General features: G+C 41.9%; 2 protein-coding genes across 4 annotated transcripts in view; one reads left to right on the top strand and one right to left on the bottom strand.

Moving 5' to 3' along the window:
* Positions 1–266: 266 nt before the first annotated feature.
* IDUA (alpha-L-iduronidase) overlaps positions 267–24,208 on the top strand; it is a 50,634-nt gene continuing 26,692 nt past the window's right edge. The window contains exons 1-2 of one of the 2 annotated variants that reach the window (XM_042866272.1): positions 267–388; positions 3,261–3,401. In XM_042866272.1, the coding sequence (XP_042722206.1) occupies positions 267–388; positions 3,261–3,401 (263 nt within the window). Of the gene's footprint in view, positions 389–3,260; positions 3,402–13,349; positions 13,869–24,208 lie in introns of those variants that run through there. The other variant, XM_042866273.1, reaches the window with a different exon arrangement.
* Positions 9,370–23,009, bottom strand: SLC26A1 (solute carrier family 26 member 1). Of its 2 annotated transcripts, none has more exons than XM_042866270.1 (3): positions 22,836–23,009; positions 16,529–17,176; positions 9,370–14,331 (listed from the first exon to the last, which is right to left on the bottom strand). In XM_042866270.1, exons 2-3 carry the CDS (start codon positions 17,144–17,146, stop codon positions 12,811–12,813), a joined length of 2,139 nt encoding a protein of 712 aa, XP_042722204.1. In that variant the 5' UTR covers positions 17,147–17,176; positions 22,836–23,009; the 3' UTR covers positions 9,370–12,810. The 2 variants fall into 2 exon arrangements, with proteins under 2 accessions (XP_042722204.1, XP_042722205.1); XM_042866271.1 differs by lacking the exon at positions 22,836–23,009 and adding an exon at positions 19,252–19,327.

Below are 24,208 nucleotides of genomic sequence, written 5' to 3'. Positions count from 1 at the left end.
GATACCGTGCCTGAAAGGACGAGGCTTCCTGGATAAACGAACGTAACTTTTCTTAGGCATCTTCTCTTAAGAAAGCAACTTCGGCTTTTTGGCCACGCCGAAACGTAACACTGCCGTTTCGGAAGCTTGCACGCGGCCGCCCAGCACCCACCGCCTCACAACGCCGTCAGGGCGGGGAGCCGCGGCACTCCCGCGGTGGGCGGGCTCCCGTCGTCGCGTCCGGGCTGCGTTTGCTGCCGGCGCCGGTCGGCGGTTCCCGCGCCGCCATGGGGGTGCTGCTCTGGCTGATGGTGCAGCTCGGCGCGGGCTCCGCGGCGCTTGTGGTGTACGTGGATGTCCGGCGAGCCGAGCGGCCCCTGAGGCACTTTTGGAGGAGTACAGGCTTTTGGTAAGCGCGCTGTCCTGCTGCGGACCCGGGCTCCGGCGGCGGGCCCGGTGCCGCGGGCGAGAAGCGCTTGAGGGGTCGTCTGCCCGCAGCCCGCCCGAAGCTCAGCATGCCCGTGGTGCGCCGGCGCTGCCTGTCCGGAGGAGCCCGCTCCGGCCGGCCTGCCGACGTGGGTCACGCTGCGTCGCGGGGTGGGCCGCCCGCCCTGCTGCTGCGCTGTTCGTCGGCCCCCGAACGCGTCACGTCCTCCCTCCTGCCCCCAAGCAGCGTGAGCTGTGGGACGCTGAACTCACGGCCCTTCATGTCAGTTCTGCGAGTTTCTCAGAGCGCGGCGTGTTCCGCAGCCCGGGTGTAAACTGACTGTGGCCTCTGCCGCTTAGGCACGCAGTGGGTTAAGTGGCAGTTGTGAGGCTGTGTCACAGCGGTGTTAGGTCAGCAGCCTGCACTTAGGTTTAAAAGGAATTTTTTAATACAGTGCTTAAGGCGACCCTGAGAAAAGAGTTGGAAAAATTTACAGTGTTTTCTCATGTCAGCGGAAAAAGGCCTAAAATCAGCTAGTGTATGTTAATCTAAAAACAAGCTTATGAAGAGAAAGGTTTGAGCTTTCTGGATTTTCATCTTTTGTTTGTAATTTCTACTTGCAAGGCAAAAAAGCGTTTAAGAAAAGCTGCATTAAATAATACACTTTTCTCATTTAAACCGCAACCCGAGAAACACTCAGGCATTTAATTATGTGAAATAAATTTTATAAGACTGCAAGTGTGAGAAAGATGTCAGTGAGGAGACCAAGGAGCAGAAGGAGCGGCTCTACCGACCGGCTCTATCAGCAGCTATTCAATTATGCTGTAATACTTGGCCAACAGTGTTAGTGATGGATCCCTTGAACAGCCACTCTGGGTCCAGTTGTTGGGCACGTATGCAGCTGGGGATCAGTGGATAACAAAGCCTGAGAGGTTTCAAGCCTTAAAATTTTCGTTGATGAGTGCTTTCAATTCAGAAGAGGAACCAGAACTAACTAACAAAAAATGCTGATTTTCCAGCATTCTGTTCTGTCTTGTCATGGTCATAAGGTTTCTCTCCGGCAGTGTGAATTTCAACATTTTTATTCAGCATGGGCAATGCCTGTGAATGCTTTATGCCTTGATTTCTGTCTAGTTTGCCACTGGGTGAAACAGTGCATTTGTGCAAGTTTGAATTTCAGTGCAGTCATAAAACACTCCTTCAGAATCCAGCAGTTGATACTGTCCTTATCCATTGGAACAATGAAAACCACCCAGATGGCTGGTACATTTCTAGACAAAGTAGAATCCGTAACTTCTCAGTCTCGTGTGTGACTTGAGGCAGTCTTTGGGAGATGGCATTTTAAGTGCCTTGTATGCTAATGAAGTTGCACAGAAGAGCTCTCATATGCTAGCTGATTTGCATGAAGCACCGCAGGAATGTAGTATGTGCCAAGACTTAGCTTTCTAATAAGAATGCAGGAGATGGGATGGTAGTGTCTGTGCTAGGACATGTCAAGTCTTTTTCAAGGTGGGTTCAGGTTTTTCTGCCTTCAGGCACAGAAGTCTGTACAGTATCAGGCTCATTCAGTAACTGCAGGAAGTGAGATTAACTTAAAGAGGGAGTAGGGAAGGAGAAGATGACAGTTCGACTATCTGCAGTATAGTTAAAATAATATAGCTCAGAAGATGCTGCTACCATTAGCAGCACCAGTATCTACTGCCAGTGATGGAGGCTGAACAGACAACTTTGGGAATCCTTGCAGAAAAGGGTAATCCTGGCAGAAAAGAGTAATGTGTAAAACTTACTGCTAAAAGGAGAAATTTGAAGTCACACAACCCGTTTGGTAGCATGGAAGTGGTAGTAAATTTGGAGCCTGTCTCATCTACCCATCAGAAGAGACATCACAGTAGGCCAAGCGTAACTTTGTTGCTCATCTATACAGTAACTATACTACCTGTAAACAGTATAGTATAGTACAAGTTGTCTCCTCTTGCTTCAGGAAGATGTACAGAAGTATTTTACCAAACTTTGGAAATAATTATGTTTTTATCTTTCTTGTAATGTAAACAGTTCAAAACTCAGAATTTGCAGATTCCTAGCAGTCTAATTGAAAGTGGTGAAAGATGCACAAAGCCAGTGAACAGAGCAATGTTCTAAGTTAATGTTCTAACTTGAGGAGAACGAGGAGTGAGATCTCTTTCCATCTTGCAGTTATTTCTCTGCGGAGGTAAAAGCAGCAGGAATTTGCTCTGGTGTTCCTTAATTTTGGTGGAATAATGTGGCACTGAATTAATGTTAGTATGATCATCGTTATGCAATTTAACGTGCTCAAGGCTTGCAGCATCACAGAAATACCAAGCTTCATACTCCAGTACTTTCTTATGCTTCAAGGTGAGATGAGGTGTGATGGATGCTTCTCATAGCAGAGCAAGGGTTGATGTCAGCGCATAGACTTCAGCAGGAATATCAACGCAGTATTTGCTTTAGCACAGTCTTGGACAAACCTGGCTCCTGCTCCAGAACCTAGAAGTCACTGTGCTTTTTTTATCACTGGTTACTCAGAAGTAAAGTGATCGCCACTGCATAGCCACTTCATGCCACCTCTGACTGAAGCTGTTACCTGAGGAGCAATGACTGCTTGTGATACTTTAAGTGTGGCAATGAGATGTACCTGATTTTTGTTCTGTTTAGCCACATCATAGGTCCAACTCCTTAGCTTCCATTTCACTCTCGTCCCTTGTTAAGACAGTGTTCCTTATGCCAGATAAGATCTTGCAGGTGATACATGTTTAGCACAGGGAGTTCTGAATACCCAGTGGATCTGATAGCCAATGTTGTAATACGTTACTTCTTTTTTGTTCTTTTTCCAAAGCCCTCCTTTACCTCACAGGTCTGCTGACCTATTTGACCTAAGCAAAGATCAAGAGATGAACCTTGCGTACATTTCTTCTGTTCCTCATGATGGCATTGAACAAGTTCGAATTCACTGGTTACTGGAATTGATTACTGTCAGGTAAGCAAACATTTCATGTCAAAAATCTAAAAAAAAAAGAGTTGTGACTTACTAAGGTGCCGAGCAGTTGCTCACTTTGGCAGTTCTCACAGTTTAACTGCAGACTGGTTGTGTTTTTTGTGTTCATGGAAGTCAGATAATGGCCAGTATATTGGAATAGTTTGGGGGTGTATGAGTTAAGGAAAGAGAGAGATTGTCTTGAGTAAGATGGGGCTAACTTGCATGCATTTTGTCCTAAGAAGAGGCTGAGGAGCGCCCTTGAGGCTTCTTTTCATCAGAAGAATCTGGTGGGTGTACTGATCAGCTGTACCAAGACCATCTTACATCATATACTGGAGTTATTCCACATCTCTCTGGCTGCTGTTTGAAGCTCAGTGACTTGATTCCCAGTTGTACAATGACTTCCAAAGAGGTCTCAGGCTAGCAGAATTGAGACTCATTACGTGTTTTGAGGTCATAGTGTAGCATTTTCCTGCAGAAGCTGGCAGCCAGAGGCTTGGATGGGTGCACTCTTGGCTGGGTAAGGAGCTGGCTGGAGGGCCGGGCACAGAGAGTGGTGGTGAATGGAGTCAAATCCAGCTGGCGACCGGTCGTGAGTGGTGTTCCCCAGGGGTCGGTGCTGGGGCCTGTCCTCTTCAATATCTTTATTGATGACCTGGATGAGGGCATTGAGTGCACCCTCAGTAAATTCGCAGATGACACCAAATTGGCTGGAAGTGTGGATCTGCCTGAGGGTAGTGAGGCCCTACAGAGGGATCTGGACAGGCTGGAGAGCTGGGCTGGAGCCAATGGGATGAGTTTCAACAAGGCCAAATGCCGGGTCCTGCACTTCGGCCACAACAACCCCAGGCGACGCTACAGGCTTGGGGCGGTGTGGCTGGAGGACTGCGTAGAGGAAATGGACCTGGGGGTATTGATTGATGCTCGGCTGAACATGAGCCGACAGTGTGCCCAGGTGGCCAAGAAGGCCAACGGCATCCTGGCTTGCATCAGAAACAGTGTTGCAAGCAGGAGCAGAGAGGTGATTGTTCCCCTATATTCAGCACTCGTGAGGCTGCACCTCGAGTACTGTGTCCAGTTTTGGGCCCCTCACTGCAAGAAAGATATTGAGGCCCTGGAACGTGTTCAAAGGAGGGCAACAAAGCTGGTGAGGGGTCTGGAACACAGGCCATATGAGGAGAGGCTGAAGGAGCTGGGAATGTTCAGCCTGGAGAAGAGGAGGCTCAGGGGAGACCTTATTGCTCTCTATAACTTCCTGAAGGGAGGTTGTAGTGAGCTGGGGGTCGGCCTCTTCTCTCGTGTCATTAGTGATAGGACCAGGGGGAATGGTTTCAAGCTACGGCAGGGGAGATTCAGGCTGGACATGAGGAAGTATTACTTTTCAGAAAGGGTGGTCAGGCACTGGAATGGACTGCCCAGGGAGGTGGTGGAATCACCGACCCTGGGGGTGTTCAAGGAAAGGCTGGATGTTGTGTTGAGGGACATGGTTTAGTAGGAGCTATTGGGAATAGGTGAACGGTTGGACTGGGTGATCTTTTAGGTCTTTTCCAACCTTAGTGATTCTATGATTCTATGATTCTATGATTTTATAATTGGATGCATCCTTTTAAAATACTGCTTGGTGTAGCCTAGAAGACAGGGCTCTTCAGGAGACCTTAGTGCTCCTTTAAATGAGGAAGAGCTCTGCTTTGCTGTTGGAGCAGTATATGCTGAGTACTATAGAGAGAACTCAGCCAGATTACAATCAACAGTCATTCCAGCTGTTTTCAAGTTACACCATAGTTATTGCTGCTCTTCCTCCAAGTCCAGCTGAATTTGTTGTTAGTGCAGTAACACTTGCAGCTACTCGGTACTGAGATGAAGAACTAGAAGAAACCAGACTTTAAGAGTTCTTTTTTTTCAGCGTACAGTCTAGCTGACTCATATGTACCTACAGCTCCCTCTGGCTATAGGCCTGATTTTAGTATCCAGGTCAAAGTGTTACACAGATTTGGAGAGGGAGTTTATGTACCTACAGCTCCCTCTGGCTGTCTTCTTTTAATATTCAGGTTGCAGTGTTTCACTTCCTTTCCAAGTAATATGTCTTTGGGAAAAGTTAGGAAAAGGCTAGAATAGGGTGGTAGTTGTAAATTCCTTACCAAAGCACTTCAGGTGGGAGTGCTGTCACATGTAAGGAATGGTAAGGAAAGGATGCCTTCCACGACAATAAGTAAAATAGGAGAACTAGTGACAATTGATGTAGAGAAGGTTGAAGTTGCCAATTTATTTTTTTTTTTTGTCTCAGTTTTTACTCACAGTCATTCTCCTCTAATCACTCAAGTCCCTCAACCTCAAGCCAGGGTCTTGGGGAACAAAATTGTGGCAGTCTGGAAAAGTCCCCAGTGACTCAGGAAAATAGCACACCGCTTTCTAAAAAAAGATAACAAGGACAGTGCTGAAACCAGTGACCAGTCATCCTCACCTCAGTGCCTGGTAAGCCTATGGAACACAGATCCTCCTGGAAGCTATGCTAAAATACATGAAAGGCAGGGAGGTAATCAGAGACAGTCAGCATGACTTCATTAAGGACAAATCGTACCTGACAAGTGATATTCTACAATGGAGTGATTGGATCAGTAAATAAGATTTACTGATGTCATCTACCTGGACTTCTGATAATGAATCGGCTGGATGTCTGTGTCCAAAAAGTTACAGTCCATTTCTCAGTGTCCAAGTGGAAACCAATAGCAAGTAACATCCCTCGAGGGTCCATACAAGGACCATACTATTTAATATCTTTGTTACTGTCATAGATAGTGGGATTGAGTGCATACTCAGCAAGTGTGCAGGTGACATCAAGCTAACTAGTGCTGTTGATTGCACCTGAAGGGAGAGATGCCCTCTGGAGGGATTTTAACAGGCTTGGGATGTGGTTCTACATAGGAATTTATGAAGTTCAGTAAGGCCATGTGCAAGATCTTGCATCTGGATTGGATAGTCCTCAATGTCAGTAGAGACTGGGTGATGAGTGGATTGCAAGCTGATCTATGGAGAAGGGTTTGGGAATATTGGTGGATGGAGAATTGGATAATGGGCCAACATTTTGTGCTTGCAGCCCAGAAAGTCAACTGTAATTGTGGAGTCTTGCACCTGGGGAGGAATAACTGCATGCACCAGTGCAGATCAGGGAGAGGAGCTGGAGACGAGCTCTGTGGAGAACAACCTGAGTATTCTGGTGGACAGCAGATTGGCCATGAGGCAGCAGTGTGCCCTTGTGACCAAGAAGGCCAGCAGTATTCTGGAACCCATTAAAAAGCATGTGGCCAGTAGATGGAGGGAGGTGATCGTACCTGTCTACTCTGCCCTGGTGAGGCCACTTTTAGAATACTGTGTCCAGTTCTGGGCTCCTTGATTCGAAAAAGACAGAGATCTCCTTGAAGGAGTCTGGAGGAGGCCTGTGAAGATGCTAAAGGGCTTGGAGCATCTCCCTTAAGAGGAAAGGCTGAGCAACCTGAATATGTTCAGCCTTGTGAAAAGAAGGCGATCTGATTAATGATTATAAATATCCAAAGTGAGGTGGAAGGCAAATGGGTGAGGCTTAGTGACAGGACAAAGAGGCCACCCAGAGAGGCTGTGGACTCTCCTTCTATGGAGAAGACCTGTCTGGATGCATACCTGTGTGCCTTATTGTAGGAAACCTTGCTTTGCAGGGGGTATGGAGTCAATGATCTCTTGAGGTCCCTTCTAACCCCTGCAATTCTGTGATTCTGTGATTCTGCTATCATGGTGTCATGGTTCTATGTTTTTGTTTTTTTGTTTTTGGATTTCAGTATTCCACATCAAAACATCATGTAGTGTATGGGGCATTAAAGTGTCACTGCCCCAATCCCAGGTACCTATCCCTGTACATTACAGCAGTCACGGGATCTGGCCCTTCCGGGTGGGGAGGGCGCTCTCTTGCTGCCTTGCAGTGGGTGCTGGAGGTGCTTTCCTAGCCGTTCCAAGCTTTTCAGGTTTGAATCGGTCCCGGGAACTCTCTTATCTTGTCTGATTTATTCATCTCAGTTGCAATTAAATTGTATATATTGTGTTATTTTGTATTCCAATATTATAGTAAAATAAGTTTTCCTCCATAGATTGCTGCCGCTGCTCTTTTCCTCCCTTTCTTCCTTCCCATTTTTTGTGGGACTGGGGTGGGGGGGGGGGAGGGCAGAGGCCTATCGCCCCTATCACGGACATAGATCAATCTGGTCAACTCCGTGGCACATGGTCTTCATCAAAAGAAACATGGCCAGCAGATTGAAGGGGGTAATTCTTTCCATTTACTCTGCTATTTTCTGGACTCACCTGGAGTACCACAGCCAAGAGATGGAGTACCTCCAGCGCAAGAGATATATGGACTTTTTAGAGTGGTCCTGAGGAGGGCCATGGAGATAATCAGAGGACCGGAGTGCCTCTCCTTTCAGTAGAGTCTGAAAGAGTTGGGGTTGATTAGCCTGGAGAAGGCTCAGGGCAGACTGCATAACGTCTTAGAATACTTGAAGGTTTCATACAGGAAAGAGGGAGAGGGACTTGTTATCAGGGAATGTATTGATAGGACAAGGAGTAAGTTAAATAAAAAGAGAATCCGTTTAGGGTAGTTACTAGAAAAAAATCTCTAATATTAGAGTGGTAGAATACTACAACAAGTTGCCCAGAGAAGTTTTGGATACCCTTTCCTTGGAAGTGCTCAAGGCCAGGTTGAATGGCTCTTCAGGCAGTCTGATCTAATGGATGGTATACCCTGCCCATGGCAGAGGGGTTGAAAATAGATGATTTCTTCCAACTCAAACTATTCTGTGATATGGAAGACATTTTCTCTTATGAGAGTAGTGAGACACTGGAACAGATTGCCCAGATAAGTTGTAGATGCACGGTCACTGGAAGTGTTGAACACGTTGAACAACAGGGCTGTGAGCAACCTGATGTAGTGAAAGATGTCCTGTGCTGTGGCTGGGTGTTGGGTTAAATGGTCTTTGAAGGTCGCTTCATACACAAACTTTTTTATTATTATTCTATTATTTTTATTGCCCCGTCCTTGGAGGTGTTCAAGGCCAGGTTGGATGGGGCTGTGGGCAGCCTGGTTTAGCATTAAGTGTGGAGGTTGGTGGCCCTGAATGTGGCAGGGGGTTGGAAATTCATGATCCTTGAGGTCCCTTCCAACCCTGGCCATTCTGTGATTCTGTGATTCTGTGTGATTCTATTATTCTGTGATTCAGTGTGCCCAGTAGAATAAAAAATGAAGATGCCTAGAACAGCAGTGATTGATGTAGGTAGGAAACAAAACATACAATAAATAAATAAAAATCCAAAACTGTAATCTTAAAATTCATTTGCCAAAGATGGCATTTAAACACTGGATAGGCAGACAGTAAATTGAGCAACAGTGGTGTTTGGAAAGGGAGAGAGCATGAGCCCTGCAGATGAACATTGAGCTTGGAAGAAGAAATAGGTTTAGGGTTGCAGATCAGAAGAGGAGAAGTTCTGTGCTGATGCTTACTTCTGTGCATTTGTGATTCTTTTTCTAAGCCAGTGATTTCCAGAACAACATAGAGAGGTTTTGAACAAGATCCATGTAACAGTAAAGTTAGCTTATATTGTGAGACTGGTGAATAGAGAGGATGTGGTCTACCCACAGAAGACAGTGTGCTGGGAGGTCCACCACAGAGGATGGCCAGCAGTATCACGTTGCTTTTCTTTCCAGTTGTGCTAAGTGTAAAAAGGTGATATAAATGTTCCACCCAAAAAGCAGATGTGCCTATGTAGAAGTGGAAAAAGTCTTCTAGAGTGCTCTTCTTTATTGTGTCTTCTAATAATAGTTGCCTCAATGCCATATGCATCCCTTATGCTTTAACTCTTTTCTAGGACACCAGACCTACCTTTTGTCCTTTACTTTATTCCACATTACGCTTATATTTTACCACCCATGAAAGTATACCATGAGGCGAGCTTGAAGAACTGCTATTTTTATTTTTCAGCCAAAAACACACATTTATATTCACGTCATGAGACACAGGATTCATGGTTACACACGAACTCAAAGTTTCTTTCATGGACTGGACAGTTCCCAGGATGTTTGGCAGTCCCAGTAAATGTAGCTATTTCTGGAACCTAGACAACATATTCTGGTTGTCCTGCCAATAAACAAGAGGAGAGTTGGAGGTACATACTCTCAACTCTGAGCCCAGCTCCATGGGAATCACGCAGTCCTCAAGATAAGGTCCTGTCCCTATTGTTAAGTAGCTGTACTAAAGTTTGTTGGATATATGATCTGTGCAAGGCACCATAGTGAACAAAAATATTGTAATATACATGATAGATATAACATTTTCTAGTAGTCATATAACAATTTTATTTCAAAATTAGTATTAACCTAGTTGGAATTACAATAATATCCCCAGCTCCTCTCCCAAGTCACAGTACATAGTTCATGGTACAATAGGAGAGAAGAGAATTGGCAGTTTGTAACATTTTCAGTCATATGCTTAGTCTTGATGCAGTGCAGTATAGCAAACATTAACCTGCTGGAAAAGGGCTTACTTTTTTTTAAGTGACATTTTTTGTACTCTGAAGTAATTCATGGTCTCCGAGCATCCCTACATCATCACACTGAAGGCCATTTCCCTGCTGTGTTTTATGCTGTCCTACTCGACTCGATTGTGAGCTGGATCTGTCAGTGAAACAGGTAATGGTTCTTAAACTTTCTTCCGGTTGATGGTTTCCTTCTAGTAAAAGTACTAAAGCTCAAGCCTCTTCTTATGCATAGAAGAGTTTTTCTGCTCTCCTTTGGTGCCAAAAATATGATGAAAAATAGCTTCTGACTTAATTTCTCAGTCTGATGGGTAAAAAAGGACTGCATTGGCAACTTCTACTTATCCCCAGAGGTTGTTTCAAGCATACACTTTCCATGGGGATAGTTGTTTTTCTTTCTTTTTTTTTTTTTTTTTCTTTTCTAAGATGAGATTCATCAAGAGCCAAAGGAATTTATATTTTTTCCCTTTTATGTTCTAGGTTGGTAACTTGATTCATGAAGATAAAAAAAGTGTAGATTGCTAGGAAATGTTTTTCTTTTCTATTGAAAAAATTTAAGTTTACTTCCAACAGCAGCTTACTTGGTCACAGCAGCCTAAAATTGTCTGTACTGTTACCAATTGTGTAGCACTAATTCTTGTGAACCCACTTCCTGGCGAAACATTAAAAGATACTCCCAGATCAAAGAATGATTGCAAATAAAAATAAATACAACACTTTGTCCTTGGACTTTGTCCATTTGTTTTTATGAAATAAAATAAGCCAGTCGTACCAAGTCAGCACTTTAAATAATTAATATTATTTAATTGTTTTATGGCAGGAATTGGCTGCCAGTGGTCAATCTTGTAATATCTAGACAGGCATTTCTGTCAGGTTTTACTGCTCTGGCAGTGCTAGCAGTGTACAGTTGATTGACTTTTCTGTAATGAACGCATGAGAATGTCAGCATTGAGTCACTTACCTAATACTGTGCTACTCTCAATTCCTATTAAGACGCTTTTATTTTGTCTTTTGGGAATGTAGGTTTTTTTTTTTTTTTTTTTTTTTTTTTTTTTTTTTAAGTGAAATATATGTTCTTGAGAGCCAAACAGGCTCTGGGGCACCTGGAGAACCTCAGTTAGATTGTTCTTCCATTCAGTGACCTGAAAGTTGAAATAAGCAAATCACATGATGTGTCGAAGTGGCATTTGTTTTAATGGTATATCTAAGAAATAGTTTCAGCATACATGTAACCTATTTCTGGTGTCTGCTAAGTGTACAAAGTACAAGTGTGACAGTTTCCTTCTCTGCTTGGTTCCACATGTGAACCAGCCATGAATAAGAAGAGAAAGGTAGGGCAGCTGTCCTCCCTTTCATGCGGGTAATTTTAGACCTCAGTGTAAGAAAGAGTTTTCTGTCAATGCTAGAACACTAAGTACCAACAGTACTAGAATCAGTATAACTAGAATCAAAACCTAGATGTATGCTTATTTGTATAGAGAGAGCATACATATAAAACAACAAAACTGACTCTGAGGGTATCATTTGACACCATACAGAATAAATAACTCAATGCAAATTGTCATGAAAATTAACACAAACATGTAAAACATGGCTTATTAGATCTATAATCAAAGAATTACATGGTGGGGAAAAAAAAGTCAGTAGTATGTAGAATGGTCTGTAGCTTGGTGAGATTTTTCTAGTGTTTGGGGATGTACAACTTAGAAAGCATTGTTCTACTTGGATAGTTATACTGCTGTGGACTATATGTACTACTTCATTAGAAGTGCATCAGAGAGTACCAGCCTGGCATTTTTGACTGACTAACCATTCCCCCACATGGTAGATCACAGATTAACTTCTCATTCTATCCTCTTTTCTCCTACCTTCTTCGCTTACCCTTGTACCTTTGCAGGCTGTTGTAGGAAGGGCATGATGTGCTGCATCACAGTCTTGGGGTTTATATTTAGTGATCCTTGTGTGTCCCTCGATTAGAGTTGCATCAACAGCCATAACACATTTTGACAGGGTGGTGTAACTACTCTGGTAATTGTATGATTGGTATGATTGTCAGAAAAGCCATTCTGTTTTCTTAATCCCATATATCTCTTTTCTCTAGACACAAGAAAATTGTGCATCAAGGTCATGGTTCTTCCTGTATTATTAGAGGTTACTGAGATAACCCTCCATAATTAACATATGGTAGTTCCAATATCACAAGTGACTCCAGGAAGTTATCTTGAGAAGATGGTTTTGAGAGAAATTGTGATAGCCCGTGGTTTCTTCACTAGTGGCAAGTTGTGTCATGAAGCCCATGCAATCAGGGTGATGAGGAGAGGTGTAACACATCCCACAATACTTTATACATTTTCTTGTTTGCAAATAGTGGGAGTTGCTAAAGAGCATGTCTTGAACGATGGAATGGGCAGGACTTTGCAAGCCAGAGTTTAAATCATTATATGTCCATGATCAGAGATCCATTGTGTTTGCATATATGGCTCATCCTTCTTAACACAAGCCACTGGGAGAGGCAGATGGCTCTTGACAGACTTCCAGCCACAACAGTATCATGACACATATATTGGTCATGTATCATAATGGCAAAAGGAGGAAAACTGCCCCAAGATGCACTTCTTTTTCACCCACATTCTGAAATTGAGGTGCAGAGAATTATCCAGCTTGTCCCAGCCTGGCCCTGGTCTGCATCCCAAAGGGCTGTTCTAAGTGGCATCCAGTAAATTGCAGAACTCTTCAGGGAACAATGTCTTGTAGGCCCGTTACTGTACAAAACCAACAGTGTGTCTGATAACTTAATTATTGGAAACTGCCCTTCTCCATCTGTCACTTTCTTTAGCATATTGTCAAGGAAAACATGGGATTAAACAGAGCAGTCTGCTGTAAGCTTTTGGTCTTTTGCAAACTGCACAGCATTGTGTATACTGTAGAACAGCATTTCTTGCATACTTCCAAAATCTGTCCCAAAGTAACCTCCTCTTTTCAGAGAGTCTATCACTGAGGGATTACAGCAAGCTAAGAGAACAGAAATATTTAACTCCTTGTAGTCTTTTAGAATTTCCTTTAGAGTATTAACTCCAGTGGTGTCCAAAAATGGGACGGACGAACAATCTACAACAAGGGCTTGGAAGTCAATTTGCTTAGGGACTAGTTGCAGAGTGGTGTCTCTGTTGCCCAGTCCGTTAACAGTTGGTTGATTTTCTTTTTTCAGATGCTGCTTTTCCTTCTTCTCATATTTCTTCCTTCTGGCAGCTTCTAAGTTAGGATCTAGATCTGTCAATCTGTACAGAGACTTTAGGAAATAGTTTCTGTTGGCATAATATAGTGGTGCCTCGAAACGGAATATTTTGACCTTTGGAACAGAAGAGAGATTTTCATATTCTAAGTCATCCTCATAAAAGTTGGTATCTTGGATTTGACCAAGCAGGGCTGTCCGTGGCTGCTGTGTCCGAACAATGATGCATAACATGGAGAAAACAATGCCAACTAATAGCCCTATTTCTGTGCTGATCAAGGCAGAGGCAGACACAGTAACGACCCAAACCACTGTGTCCACCTTATTCACATGGTACCGTGCTGGCACATCTCGGAACTTTCTTAGAGCTCCTCGAAGGCTGACAATGATGATACAAGCCAGGACGCACTTCTGCAAGGAGTAGAAGAGAGGTGCCAAGAAGAGTAGTACCAGCAGAACCACCATTGCACTAATCACTCCAGAGACTTGAGTCTGGCAGCCTGTAGATGTTTTCACAAGTGTTTTCGCCAGAGCTGCACTTGTTGCAAAAGAGTGGAAAAAAGAGGGAATGATGTTGCAGAACCCTACAGCAAACATTTCCTGATTGGCTCGGATAGTGTAAGCGTATTTCTTTGCACACATTTCAGAAAGGGATACAGTGAAGACAAAGCTGACTACAGCAAGAGGTAAGGCATCTACAGCAACACGGATCATTAAGTCAAAACGTGGTACCTTGGGGGCAATAAATCCTGTTGGAATAGCTCCGGAGACACTGGATGAATACACTTCATTTAAGTTTCCATAATGTGACACTAGTGTTGCCACAACAATAACTACCAGCTCTGTTGGAAGAGGGAATTTCAGCTTATGCTTGTAACGATCTCCCAGTTCCTTAGCAGTAACCAGCACAACAATACAAATGGCACTTGTAATGATATCACAAATGTTAGCCTGAGAAATGTTCCTGAAAATGTTAATCCAAGTAATAACAAGCATCCCGTGCCCTTGGCTACGTGGGATTTTTATTCCAATCAAATACTTCACTTGAGCTGTTAAAATTGTTAAGGAAGCGCCAGTTGCAAAGCCATCTAGAACTGATTCAGACAGGTAAATAGATACAAAACCCAGACGAAAGACTCCCATTAGAACCTGGGGAGACACAAAAAAAAAAAAGAGAAAAAAAAGATAAGCCTTAAATGATACTATGATACTGCAAGTACAGATGAGAGAAAATAGCTGGAGGCAGATAGCATTTGGCTAGTTGAAAATTAAAGTAGGAGTTATCCTTTAGTGTTTCCAATCTGCTTTTAAAACATGATTCCTGATATGGGATATGGGTTATGGGATACTACAAAACCAAGGGATGAATTAGAAATTTGAAAAATAATCAAATTGAACTTCCTAACTCCAGTATTATTCTGAAGTAAGTCCAGTGCAGTGGCTTGTCAGAATTTTATTTCCTAAGCCTAAGAGCAGTGGATCAAGAAGTGCTGTTATATAAACTTTTTTTTCTTTTCTTTTTCTGACTGAAAGCGATTACAGTTACAACTTGTAGATTGTTTTGTAAAGAGAATTTGAGTTACAACAGTGACAACCCTAACCCTAAGTTCTCTGGTGATGTGGTTACATTAAGCAGCTTTTGATGTCAGCCTTGTGAACACAAGGGAAAGTACAACAAGGCCTTTATGGCATGCCTAAGATCAACAATGGCAGAAGAGACCACAAACTTTGACACATCTGAGGATATTGTCCTAACTAGTTGCTGCTGCTTCTTTTGATTGCTTTGGAAAATATAGCTTTGTTTTGTTGTTCATGTACATGACTTGAAAGTTCTTAGTAAAGGGAAGGTCTTCCCTCTTAAATCTTATGCAGACAATTCACAGATATGTTCATGGTGCTTCCTTATGTGTTCTCTTGATATCCTTATGATGGGCAGCATATTGGTGAGTGTCCAACAGTCCAACAAACCACTGTCTGAAAGTTAGTTTAGTCTACTTCCTCATTTCCTTTCTGCTTTCTTTCCTTTCTGACTTATCACTGGACAGTGCTTTGGTACAACATAGCACTTGGTAGTGAAACACTGAGCAGTGTGTTCTGAGCTAATGTAGAAGTAGGTGAACGAGCCTGCACCTTCATTAAAATATCTAGGGAGATAACATTTTTTAGAATCACAGAATCTTTTTTTTATTGTTGAAGTACATAGGTACTTCAGAATTTCCCTCGTGACGAGATTTGTATTTGATTCACAGTCCCATGAAATCAGCAAGACTGAGATAGTAGAGTGTTAAAGCAGTGTTACTATTCTTGCAAAAGATTTATTTTACTTGTGCTTGCTTGTAGCTGATAAAACTGCCTACATCATGTTTTCTCTGAATTGTCTGCAGAGTTAGGCTTCCTGGAGAAAACAGTCACAGAATCACAGAATCACAGAATGGCCAGGGTTGGAAGGGACCTCAAGGATCATGAATCTCCAACCCCGCTGCCACATGCAGGGCCACCAAACTCCATGTCCAATGCTAAACCAGACTGCCCAGGGCCCCATCCAACCTGGCCTTGAACACCTCCAAGGATGGGGCATCCACCTCACCACTCTCTGGGTAAAGAATTTTCCCCTGATGTCCGACCTAAATCTCCCCTCCCTCAACTTAAAACCGTTTCCCCTCGTCCTACAAATATCAACCCTTTCAAAGAGTTGATTCCCCTCCCCGCTGTAGGCTCCCTTTAGGTAGTGAAAGGCTTCAATGAGGTCAACCCACATCCTTCTTTTCTCCAGGCTGAAGCCCAGCTTCCTCAGCCTGTCCTCATAGGGGAGGTGCTCCAGTCCTGTGATCATCCTAGTGGCCCTCCTCTGGACCCTCTCCAACAGCTCCTTGTCTTTTTTGTACTGCTGGCTCCACACCTGGACGCAGTATTCCAGATGGGGCCTCACAAGAGCAGAGTAGAGGGGGACAATCACCTCCCTGTCCCTGCTGGCCACCCCTCTTTTGATGGACCATTTGATGGACCATCATTTGATGGACCAGGATACCATTTGCCCTCCAAGCCGCAAGAGCACACTGTTGGCTCATACTAAGTTTTTCATCTATCAGGACCCCCAGGTCCTTCTCCACAGGGCTGCTTTCAAGGACCGCTCCTTCCAGCCTGTACAGATGCCTGGGATTCCTCCGGTCCAAGTGCCAAAAAACTTTGTACTTTGCCGTGTTGAACCTCATCAACAGCCTCAAAATCCAGGATTATTCAAGTGAAATGATACTGTGGCTCTCATGGAAGGACAGTTAGAACTTAGGTCATGCAAGAAAGCTTTAGGAATTTCATAGTTTGTCTCTGAATATCAGCAACCACTTACCTGATACACTCCAGCCACAAATGTCAGGGCTGTAGCAATGCCTATGGCATAGCATTCTTTTCCACATTCAGCATTCATCCCCTCAGTGGTAAGATTGAAGACAGTTGTGTTGGACTGGCTGTCAGTCTGCAGGGAGCCATGACCCAAGGCTGGTGTGGCATCATCATTTAAGTCAAAGCCAGCTAAGAGAAGTTCTCGGTCCACAACTTGTCCCACCATTAAACTTATCAAGCTGAAAATGCCAACTGAGACGTGACGAGATGTGCCCATTAAGAAATAGATGATGTTGGCAAAGAAAGATGTGTAAAGACTGTAAATGGGCTTCAGGCCTGCCAGTAGTGAGTACGCGATTGCTTGGGGCACCAAAATGATTCCAATCACTAACCCAGACATAACATCACCCCAAATGTACTCTTTGCACTGGTACTTGGGAAGCCATCGTAAAACAGGAAAGAAGTCCATTACAAAGTTCTTCAGTTTCCTTGGTGTGCAGGAGAAGCTCTTCCTCAGCTTGGCTAGCACAATCTCTTTCCTGTTCGCCTTCACACGAGTCTTTCTTTCCATGAAAAAGCAGGAAGAAGTGTTTTCCATCTTCATAGCCTCATGTGGTCTTTCCATTGTCTTAGTGTTTACTTCATGTATCTTTTCCTGCAGTGTGAAGAAAATGCCTCTTAGAGTGGAGCTAGTGAATGTTTTTTTTTAGCACAGATGTATAATAATAATAGTTCATCCCCCTTAAAAAAAGCTTTTCAGGAAACAGTATCCCAACACAGGGCTCTGGTGGCTGGGCACACAGCACTAAGAAACAAATCTTTAGATCGATCAAAAGCTTTTGTACAAAACCTTAAATATGTCTCTGATTGAATCCAATTTGTTTTACTAAGAAAAAAAAAACTGAGTTAAAATAGTCATTTCTTTGTATGACAGATAATTCAGCTCTTCCAGATGCTGCATCATAAAAGTCTCTGTCATAAAGGTCTCAGTTGTAACAGGCAGCAGTTGATGGTGTAAAATAAGCACATAGTAGTGGGATAGTCTGTGGTCTTTCTAATAGTGTATTTCTAATAATGTACTGATTTGGTATTCATGTGTGTTATAGTGATCTGTCACTGCAGATGTCCTCAGCACACAGTGGGTGGTTTTTGCTAGTGGAACCTGCAAAAACAGAGTTCCTTGGGGTGCAACAATTTAGTCTCAGGTAAAACATTGTGCACAAACCACTGATGACTCTTAGAAATTGTCTGTAGTTCTAATAACTGCTATGTAACATCCGGAAGTGTGATTGATAAACAAATGCATACATCGCCAAGCCTGTAAGCTTTCTAAATGTAGGCACCCTTAATAGAGGGTGGCTCATTATAAAGTATTTTATGTTTGTCCTGCTTAAGGTGTCCTGCTTATGAACCTTTTCCAGCTTTTAACAGATACCTTTTGTCAGGAAATTGAAAGCAAAGATAAATGATGTGCATGGAGCCAATGCAAAAGTCTTTAAAAAGATATTCAAGGTATTGTTTTGAATCACACAATGTAAGTATTACGGCCATCCAGAGTTTAATACATCTTGAAACAGGGTGCTTAAATGTTCCAAGTATGTAGCTCATGGTATGCCAAAAGGCAAAAAAGAGATTATTGTTGGAGATGTGTGAAGTGGTTGTCCAAACTGAAAATAACCTGCATGGTAGTTTAAATATATTTTTAAAGATTACTGGATTTATATCCATCCCAGTTACATTAAGTAATCTTTGATTCCCACTGTGTACATTTCTTTGCTATAGCTTCTTTCCATCACAAAATAAATTACAGTTCTAGTGTAATTATTTAGAAAGATATATGTCAGTTTCTAGTTGTATTGTCAAATATAGTTTTGACTGTACTGTATTGAGAGGTTATGCTAGGCAAGACATTCCTAGATGGCAAAGCTAGATCTAACCTTCATTAGAATGCAAAGGTGAGAGAAAAGAGAGATGTTACAGCACTAAGAAGATTACTTAAGAGCAAATAATTAAAGTTTGTAGAATACTAAATGCTAGAAACTGTAATGAAGACACTCATTTAAAAAGATGCAGAAAAACAGTGCTTCCTCTCTTACCTAGATCAGTTTGAGAGTCTTGTACTTGAGGACTGCAAGTTCTATGCAAATGCCACCTACTTCTTAAAGCCAAGTGAATTCAGACAGCCAAGAAATAAATACAGTGGCCTTGTTTAACATAGTTACAAGCTACTGGGCAGTTCAGTATCCAATGCTCGCTTTTGATAGGCTACTTAAAAGAGATTTTATTGGCTTCTGTACTCCAGGCTCAGATGCTTAATTGTACAGTTACTGTCTGCTGTCTTCTGATCTTGCAGGATTTACTTACAAATAAATTTGTATTAAAAAGAAATCAACAATAAAACAGCAAAACAAAACAGCATTAACAGACATTTACAGTCTGTGCAGCTTCCTGAGGGGATAATAGTAGCTTTCAATACATAATATTTTTAGAATAGAGTTTCTCTGTTAAATCTGTTAAGAGATATTGTGTATGTGTGATAATTTTGTAGTATGTCTATATTATCTGTATAGTGTCTGCTCTGCTGGACAATCAGAATGGTAGTTTGTTGTAAACTAAAAAGCTTATTTGGGAAAAAAAAAACCACCCTATGTATTCTTTCACAATTTTAGCCTAAGGTTAAAAAACCTGCCTCATGGAAAAATGTTTTCAAGTTAAAATGCAAATACTAACATGAGATCCTTTTCTTCAGTTCTTTTTCCTCTGAAAATAAGGACTTTCTTCCTGTAAACAGCCATTTCTTCTGCTAGATGTATTTTCAAACTGCAACGTCAAATGAACAGGCTAGCTGTAAAACAACTCTAAAATGAGTTTCCATTTTTGGCAGGTGCTGTTAATGATTATAGTTTAATTGAAGCTTTTAGAATGTAGTAAAGCCACAGCAAATAATGTAGGGGATGTTGTTACCAGCAAAACATTTTTCAGCTATGTAACCCAAGAGTTCTTAGACTGCCAGTAGTTCAGCAATAACTTAGTTGCTTCAATGGAAGGAAATGGCATTCCACTGTGAATAGCAGATATCACCCTTACCTTTGTGTGGCCTAGTAGAGAGCTGGGAACTTTCAGTGCTTTTGCCTGCTCCAAAAACAGGATGGGAAAGGACAAATCTGTATACTCCTTGCATGAGTGACTAGCCAGCTGATTCTGGCACTGAGATATAACACCATCCTTCCTCAGTGGTAATACTTGAGCAGTATTCAGGCAGTAAAGGTGTTAATAAACAGACTCCTCTGCCGTTCTGCTAAAGTGACTTTTCAGTTCTGCCCATGCTCAGTGGTGTGTAGGAACAGGGACAACACATGTTTCCAGCTGCCTTTTACCCCACCAAAGCTTCAGAACATGCTATTTGCCTTTATTCAAGCAGAGGCTTCCCATCATTTACTGAAAGAGCTGTTCTTAGTGGAAACATGCAAATGAAGCATGATATAGAACAGAACGTGTTCATTTTTTGAATTTAACTTAGATATTGGAACATTCTCAATTGTTTACTACATGTGAAGTCTACATGCTGCATGTATGACCTATTCATATTGTATCAAAGTAATGGGTAATTTTTGATGTTTGGAATCTAAAAGGCTTTTTTCAAATTGTCCAGGGTAATATGAGCAAAAAGCATAATTTTCTGTTTTAGCCTGAACCTATCATTTCATCAGGGTAAATGCAGTGACTCAGTTTATCTTGTGAAGTAGTGAAGCAAAGCAAAGAATCAATCAAGCTGAACAAACTACTGAATTTCCAGCTGGCATTAGTCCTGTCTTTCTTCCTGTCTTTTCACCATACCATGGAACTGACAAAAGCTCTCTCAATGAGAGGAAGCATTCATCACAACACGTTCAGTGGGATTTATCTTGACAGATTTTCTGACAGGCAATCCCTGGTGGGACACATTCTCCCTGAGTTGTTTTCTATGGAGCAGCACAAGCTGAAAAAAAAGAAAAAAGTATACTGATGCATCCTTTTCTTTCTCCATCATGATCTTCTTCCACAAACCAAAAAATAAAAAAAAAAGAAACTGTGTATCTAAAAAGCACACGAGGGAAAAACCAGATAAGCCTGCTTCTCTATGCTAAAGTGATCTTAGAAAAGCTGTATGTTGGGCAGAAATCACAGTTCTGCACTAGCATCACTCTTGCTGTAACAGTGACTGCCATTGTAAGATGGGATGAAACCCTGTGTATGATTCAAGAGAATTGTTGATGCTTGCATTTTTTTTCAGTGTTCAGTGAAAGATCAGCTAAAAGGTAGTATGGGTGGAGCAAGTTTTGCATTTATAGTCCGAAATTTCATTGTAGTTCTGTTGCATAAATCACAGAAAAAACAAGACACCTCACTTCATCTAAGTATTTGATTTAAAATGTGTTGGTGTTGAGTTCAATCAAGTTCATATTATTTGTACTTCATATCAGCAGCCTTTTCTGCTTATAAGAAACCTCTCTTGAATTCCAGTGACTGTGACTACGTTAGTGTTCTGTTTCTGAGCATTGGCATAGTTTTGAAAAAAATTTCCAATAGCTTCACCTACTGTGCATTGATTCAATGTGGAGAGGAGTGTTATGCATGCAAACCAGCCTTTTTCAAAGGAAAATACACAGAAGCTTTGCCCCTGTGTATCCTGATTTGTGGAGATAAATAAAAAAGCCTGATCCAGAAATTGTTTTTTTGTGTGGATTTGAGTAGGTGTGGTAAGGACCTGAACTAGACTGAAATAAAATCATCTGAACTGCTTATAATACAATACTGTTTCAGCATTTGCTGCTTTGATTTATTAAATTTTTACTGTACAGAATAACTTGGAAACATTGATGTAGATAATAAGTTTTAGAAACAAACCAGGAAAAGTTAAATGAATGTTTCCTTCTGTCTTGTATAAGCAATTGTGTTTTTAGCATTTGACAACCAGGGCCTAAATGTGCTTGGAAGCAAACTTAAGTAAGGTACCCACAACCAAAACCATTTATTTAAGAGCTGACTTAGGAAACTTTCCCACTCTAGGCCAAGAATACTGCGGTGCTTTTGAAGAAAAGCATGTGAAACTTGATGGGAACAGTTTATTTTGACTAATTGGGCAAGCTGCCATGGCTTTAGAGCATTTTTCTATTTTGTTTCAATTCTCTGCTTATATGAAGGTGAAAGAGGAAAAAAATATTTACAGTTTCATATTTCTAACTAAAATCTCAAAATCACAGTTTTTATTTCTGGCTCTAAATCTAATCTAGTATTTCCAATGCAATTTAAGATCTTTTTCAAATGTATGTATTCAGAAAATATTTGATTCAATTCCTGTTTCCCCAAAGGATTGATCCTTAGTACAGTGCCTTTGTGAGAAAGAGGACTACCACTGATGCTTAAAGATCCCAGAGGTGGTATGCAGGCCAGAAGAGAAATGACACAGTCAAACAGCAGCTATTTTTTAAGATCATTCATGGGAATGATCAGACCTTGGAAATAAATAAAAAGGTAGTTGGAGTGGTTCTCCAGGAACTATTTTTGTTCAGGGTTTCCAGAACGTGCTGATCAAAATACAGGGAAAATTGTCTTGTTCTCCTGGAGAGTCCTAGGGCGTGACTGCCAAAGGGGCATTTTCTATGGGGACTAAAGAGCATTCCGTAAGATCAGACTTCTTTCTTTTGGAAAGGTAGCTGATCCAAAGTGAAAGTCTGTTTTTTAAACAAGTCTTCCAGTATAGCTCTCCCAAGATCTTCGTCTTCAGTTGCAGTGCTAAACAGAAAACTGTTTTCTGCCCTATGCTTTTGCTGGATGCCTTCTCCATGGCTGTTATGCCATTTTAAGCTGTTGTAGAGAAAAATAAGTAGATAGCTCATACTCATGTTTTTTTCCCCATTATCTTCGTTGACATCTTAGGTTTACTAGAACCAATACAGATGATATTTATGGTTTCTTTCTCTTACCTAACTGCTCTGAAGATGCTGTTTTACTAATAATACTCTTTGAACCAGCCAAGCTTCATATAGTACTTACAAGTACAAATAGGAACAAGCCAAATACCCAGTATTAAACTCTTAGACCAGGTTTGTAGGAAAGTTTAGTTCTATTCCAGTTGCAGACTACAATTTTCAAAGACCTTTGTTCAGTATCTATCTTATGAATAATATCTATGAAGCACAGAATAATGGAAAACTTACAAATCAGCATCAGTGTACAAAATAAATGAAAAGAGACAGTTTGGCACACTTGAGAACAGGCATAGAATGAATAAAAACTGAGTTTAGAGGTGAAAGGGAAGGCAAGACTCTTACCTGAATAACTTTTTGACAGAAATGTTCAGCTCTGTTTTTGCATGTTGGAATGAATGAAAGTCGTCAATCTGGCTTTGATCTATTTGCATAAATGATAATCATTAACTAGGCAGTCTTCAAGAGGAATTGGTAGTTAAGGAATCTTCGGCTTTCTGCTTGGTAGTGTGCTGTCACTCGTACTTCTCTGAAAACTTGGATATACGTGCAGCACTCACTGACTTTGAGTTTAAATGCTACATGAGATTATTAATTAACTAATAGTGATCCAAAAATTATGCTGAGTTCAGGCTAGCACATTTCTGACCTTTGAAGCTGATTCTTATTTGAGATTTTCTCTGCTTTATGCATTGTCATACAGCATTAGCTTTTAATTTTATGTGTGGCACAGGAGTTGAACTGCAGTCTTGTCTAAGATTTTGTGCATTTCATGGTCTGGGGTATTCTTCTGTTCTTTGCTGAGAACAGGACTACTGGAGGTCAGAGTTCCATTCCTCCAGGTCACTGCATTTAGATCACAAGATCTCTGTTATTTGTGTAAACAAGAGACTGTAAAATGTAGGCAGGTCAGTGGGACAAAGACTGTGTTCATTGTTTGTAAAGTGTATAAATGATCAAGTCACTTCACCAAGGTTGTGCCTGACCAATCTACTGGCTTTCTGTGATGGAGTGGTGGCATTGGTGGACAAAGGGGAGGCAAGTGATGTCATCTACCTGGCTACCTGTAAGGCCTTTGACATTTTTCCCCACTACACGCTTATCTCTAAATTGGAGAGATACGGAGATATGGGAGGGTAGAATGTTCGATGGATAAGGAATTTGTTGGAAGGTCACAAGACAGAGGATTATGGCTAGTGGCTTTACATCCCGGTGCAGGCAGTGTCCCCCAGGGGTCTGTTTTGGGACCAGTAGTCTTTTTATAAGTGACATAGATGATGGGTTTGAGTGCATCCTCAGCAAGTTTGCTGATTACACCACAGTGAGTGTTACAGTTGATACAGCAGAAGGAAGGGATGCTATCCAGAGGGACCTTGATAAACTTGAAAGGTGGCCCATGTGAACCTAATGAGGCTCAGTAAAGCAAAGTGCAAGTTTTTGCACTTGGATTGGGATAGTCCCAGGTGTGTGTACAGACTGGAAGAAGAACTCCTTTAGAGTAGCACTGCTGAGAAGGACTTAGGTGTCTTGGTAGTTGAAAAACTTAAGATGAGCTAGCAGTGCGTGCTTGCAGCCCAGAAGGCCAACAGTTGCCTGTGCTGTAACAGAAGAGTAGTGGCCAACGGGGAGAAGGAGGGAATTGTCCCTCTCTAGTTTGCTCTTGTGAGACCTGGAGTATCACATCCAGGTCTGGGGCTCACCACGCAGCAAAGATGTCA

This window comes from Lagopus leucura, unplaced genomic scaffold (assembly GCF_019238085.1).
Source record: "Lagopus leucura isolate 7727_CA_CO unplaced genomic scaffold, USGS_WTPT01 Super-Scaffold_810, whole genome shotgun sequence".
NCBI classification, from domain to species: Eukaryota; Metazoa; Chordata; class Aves; order Galliformes; family Phasianidae; genus Lagopus; species Lagopus leucura.
This window is presented reverse-complemented; position numbering and strand designations above follow the sequence as displayed.

Coding starts and splice junctions, on each gene's coding strand:
- SLC26A1 (XM_042866270.1), bottom strand. CDS start 17,146: ATGGAAAGACCACATGAGGCTATGAAGATGGAAAACACTTCTTCCTGC. Junction 14,332..16,528: donor TTGTGGCTGGAGTGTATCAG/GTAAGTGGTTGC, acceptor GTGTCTCCCCAG/GTTCTAATGGGAGTCTTTCG.